The 4157-nt window shown below is 48.7% G+C and overlaps 1 protein-coding gene across 1 annotated transcript; it reads right to left on the bottom strand.

Moving 5' to 3' along the window:
• Positions 1 to 980: 980 nt before the first annotated feature.
• On the bottom strand, positions 981 to 4157 carry lacc1 (laccase (multicopper oxidoreductase) domain containing 1). Its single transcript, XM_071472501.1, has 5 exons — positions 3458 to 4157; positions 2723 to 2901; positions 2470 to 2635; positions 2085 to 2310; positions 981 to 1907 (listed from the first exon to the last, which is right to left on the bottom strand). The coding sequence occupies exons 1-5, from the start codon at positions 3960 to 3962 to the stop codon at positions 1682 to 1684; spliced, it is 1302 nt and encodes a 433-aa protein (XP_071328602.1). The 5' UTR covers positions 3963 to 4157; the 3' UTR covers positions 981 to 1681.

Below are 4157 nucleotides of genomic sequence, written 5' to 3'. Positions count from 1 at the left end.
GACGCCTGTGTTCTGTCCTCTTTAAAACCACTCGAAATCAAATATATCACATGAATTCAGTACATTAAACTCTAGGAGTTTTATTTTTAGGTGCGAACAAGTTTTGAACTAAACTCCAAAAACTATTTTCTGTGATTTCAAACATTAATACTCGTTCTTTGACAAATTAAATTACATTTGTTTTTATATTTCTGCATTAATGTCCCGATGATTAGAGTAAAGACTGAGCTGCACGAGCTGAGACGATCAGGAAATGTTTCTCAGTCTGAGATTCAATCAGAAATTCAGCTGAAATCTTTTATTTGGCTGAGTTTATGATGTATCTAAGAATCACGTCCTGTCCCTGTGTGTGTGCACTGAGACAAATACGATGCCTTATTTTTGAGTCTGTAACTTCTGCTTCTAGAGGTTTCTCAATCAAAACAATAACAAAAGATGGAGTTGGGTGATGTCATGAAAGAGAGTGGGATCATGGGAGTTGTTGCTGTCAGCTTCTCCTGGTCTGGATCCTTCAGTGTCAGTGGTTCAGGAGACTTCAGCAGCTGATTAGAACCAGTAGAAACTGAGTAACTAATAATATAAGATCCAGACTTCCGAGGACTAAAATCCTTCATCTGGTTAAAATATACAGTTGAAAACGACCAAGGTGTGAAAAGTAAATCTTAAAAAATGTGACTTAAACTAGAGAAAAGTCAATTTTGAGTTTCTGTCAGACAAACACAACATGGGTCTGGTTGTCTTTAGACACTGATGTGGAAAAGTTTCATGTTTAAACTTTAAACAGGTTGAGTTCAGTATAAAAATAAACTTGCATCATTTCCAGTGATTTCACTGTGAATCTGTGTGGAAGAGAAACTCTGAACATTAATCCTGATTAGATCCTGACTGAAATCATGAATGAGTGCAGGTGTCGTTTGCTGCTGTGTGACTGAGTATCTTAACTCTTTACTCCCGTCAGTAAAATCAGAAAACAGACCAGATTTTCTTTTTTTGTAGTAAATCTTTGGTTTGCTTTAGCAAACAAAACTTTATTTAAAATAAAAAGTGATTTCTTGGTATTAGAAGGAATTTGTTATTTAAAACTTTGAACCTGAATATCTGAATCCTCTCACCTCACAGGTGCAACCTCTAATTTAGAGGAAAAGTTATGTAATTATTATATATCGCAGGACCCCCCCAGCGTGCTGGACTCTGATGAACCCTCGGTGGCCGTGGTCTGGCCTCCTGCCTGCACCTGTGCTGCTTGTTACAGGCACATTAACTCCAGCTGCTGATCTTAATTGGTCTGTTAAATAAAATCCACTCAGCTGGAAATTTAACTCTGCAGTTAAAACGTGTTTGACACCAAAATGAACACGGTTTTAAACAGTGCAACACAAAATACTAATTGTGCAACAAGCTGCACAGATTTAACTTCACTGTTACCTGCAGCGTCCAGGCCTTTCTACCTACTGATGATTTAATACACATCCAAACAAGTGTAGAAGATGATGCAGGGGGGCCGAGAGGTTATGTGGCCCCGGGGTCAGAGCCTCTGTATACACTGTTAATATTTCTAGTTTAAAGTTAAAAGGCACAAAACGACCACAAAGTCACTTAGTTTGTAGTCCTCTAGTGTCTCTTTCAGTCTGGGGGCCCTGGACCAGAGGGTGTGGGGCCCATCTCATGAGTCCACAGGTGACTAACGTCCCTCCTGTGGGTTCGTCTCTCCTGCTGGACGTCGGGCCTGCTCCACCGTCTCTTTGATCCACAGGAAGCCCACCTGGGTGCCAAAGTTAGGTCCATCTCTGACGTGGGAGAAGAAGAGTTCAGGGTGACAGGAGGTGCAGGGCGTCACACAGGGACGCTCCGTCACCGTGTCGTCGTGGATGTGTTCAGGCAGGATCCCGCCTTTCTGGAGCAGGATTCTGGGGCGGGAAATTAGATGTTGCATTTAGTTAATGACGATCAGACCGACTTTTAAACTGACTATAAACAGATCTACCTCAACAACCCCCCAGTTTCAGAGACTCAAACAGGCCTTTTGCGTCTGCAGGCTGATATTTCTCCAGGTGAATATCTGTTCTTGTCAGCGAAGGTTGTACCTGTTGGCGAGGCGGATGTTGACGTGTGGCCTGGCTGACTCTGGGTCAGGGACACAGTCTGGATGGATGCTGATGAAGTCCCGCGCCTCCCCTCTCTCCCTGGTGAAACAGCACGCCCCCACCGACGGTCCCACCGCCACCATGATGTCGCTCACCTTGCACCCGAACTCTGTTACCATGGCCTCCACTGTCGCCATGGCAACCCCCATCAGGGTCCCTCTCCAACCTGAGGACGAGTAGAAAGTAATTAGGGAGAATGGATGCTGAAGGTTGATAAACGAGGTTTTTAATGTCTGACTACAGTTACTGGTTCTCCAGGGTGAACATCTCTTACGCTTCAGACTCGAGCATCTTAAATGTTCTGATAAATGGACTAAACTTCTACCTGCGTGAGCGGCTCCAATGACCTTTGACACCGGATCTGCAAACAGGATCGGCATGCAGTCGGCTCCCGGAGCTGCTAAAACCACCCCGGTCTGATCGGTTACCATCCCATCGTAGCTCTCGGGCTCAGCTTTCCCCATGACCCACACATCGCTGCCGTGGTTCACCTGCAGGACACAAGCTGATTCAGATGTCTGTATGAAGCCTCCGAGCTTGTTTTGTGCAGGATAAGTCAGGTAAAGACAGCTCGGTACCTTGACCAGGTGAAGCGGCTTAGGGTGAAAACCAGCATGGAGGGCCAGTCGGCGTCTGTTCTCCATCACCGTGGCCCTGGGGTCCCTCCTCCTGCTGCTGCTGAACAGATTCAAGGAGGACAGGGTCGGGACGTAGGACACACCTCCTGTACGGGTACTGAAGCCATGACCGAAACAGTCTGACACACAGACAGAGAGAGCGCTTTGTGTCATATTAATACACTCACACCAATGTCCATTCAAAAATCTCTCAATTGAATGGTTCCTTGTTTGTAGGGAAATGGAACTTAAGCAGGAGAGTTTCCTGAGCACAGAAGCTGTTTGACAACTACATCTTGTGAGTAGATTACACCCAGAGAACAGAGAACAGTCACAGACAGAACACAAGGTTCAGATTCTGCCACGACCTCAATGCGACACCTGGTCGGAGTAGAGACGTGTAAAGTATTTTGATCTGTAATATTCCTGTTCTATTAAAATAAATGCAGCTTGGTGAAGAAAGAGCAGGACAGCGATATATAAAAAGTCTTGATTCATATTTTACCAGTCACCGTGTTGGGTGATGAAAGAAGCATTTTTAGTTGGTGTACTTGAATAGAGTTTGAATAGAGGTGGGGGAGGGGGTCGTTGGACCACAGCTCTCCCCCCACTGCAGCAGGTGAGCGGGGGACTGTGACAGGTTGTACCTGCAGGTTTCCTTTATGGGACTGAGAATATGTTTTTAATGAAACTGACCTGGAATCAGCGTTGACCTCAGCACCGTGACGTCTCCCGTCAGCGCAGGCAGCTGCTGCAGAAACACCGACACTGCTTCCTGGACTCCTGCTCCAGGTGAGTCCGTGTGGGAGGAGCCTGCGCAGCTCGGACAGGTGAGCCCGTCCACCGACCTCACCTTGTAATCGAACGTATACACGTCGGTGAACAGCTGCTGCTGGTACCGGGCCAGCGCCTCCCGGCCGCGCAGCGTCGTCAGGACCCGCACGGAGCTCAGGCCCAGCTGGTCCACGGTCTGCTTGAAACGGTACAAACTCTCCGCGGTGGAGCCGGAGTCCAGGACCCGCACGCTCCCGCACAGGCGCAGAAACGGCTCTACAGAGGCGTTTCTCTCTCCTTCCTCCCGGTGGCGTCCCCCGCACAGCAGGAACACATGCGGGTCCGCTGCGGGCTCCTCCCGCAGAGCCGCCGCGGCGCATGCCGGGCAGCAGCCGTGAGCCAGGTCCACCAGCACGATCCGCCGCATGGCAGACAGCTCAGGGGACAGTGCGGTCCGTGCACCGATGCTGAGTCTGTGCTGGGGGGCAGGAGGAAGGGACGCGACCGCGAGAATGACCCAGAAACTCCGGCGGCCCTGGTACTTCCTGCTTTGTGTCGCCCCGCCCACACTGGAAACCCCGACTCTCACCGAGGAAACCCGCAGTGCTGACTGCTGCAGGTC

The sequence above is a fragment of the Trachinotus anak genome, unplaced genomic scaffold (genome assembly GCF_046630095.1).
Source record: "Trachinotus anak isolate AG129_WGS33_773 ecotype Australia unplaced genomic scaffold, CSIRO_AGI_Tana_v1 ptg000039l, whole genome shotgun sequence".
In the NCBI taxonomy this organism is placed as follows: Eukaryota; Metazoa; Chordata; class Actinopteri; order Carangiformes; family Carangidae; genus Trachinotus; species Trachinotus anak.
This window is presented reverse-complemented; position numbering and strand designations above follow the sequence as displayed.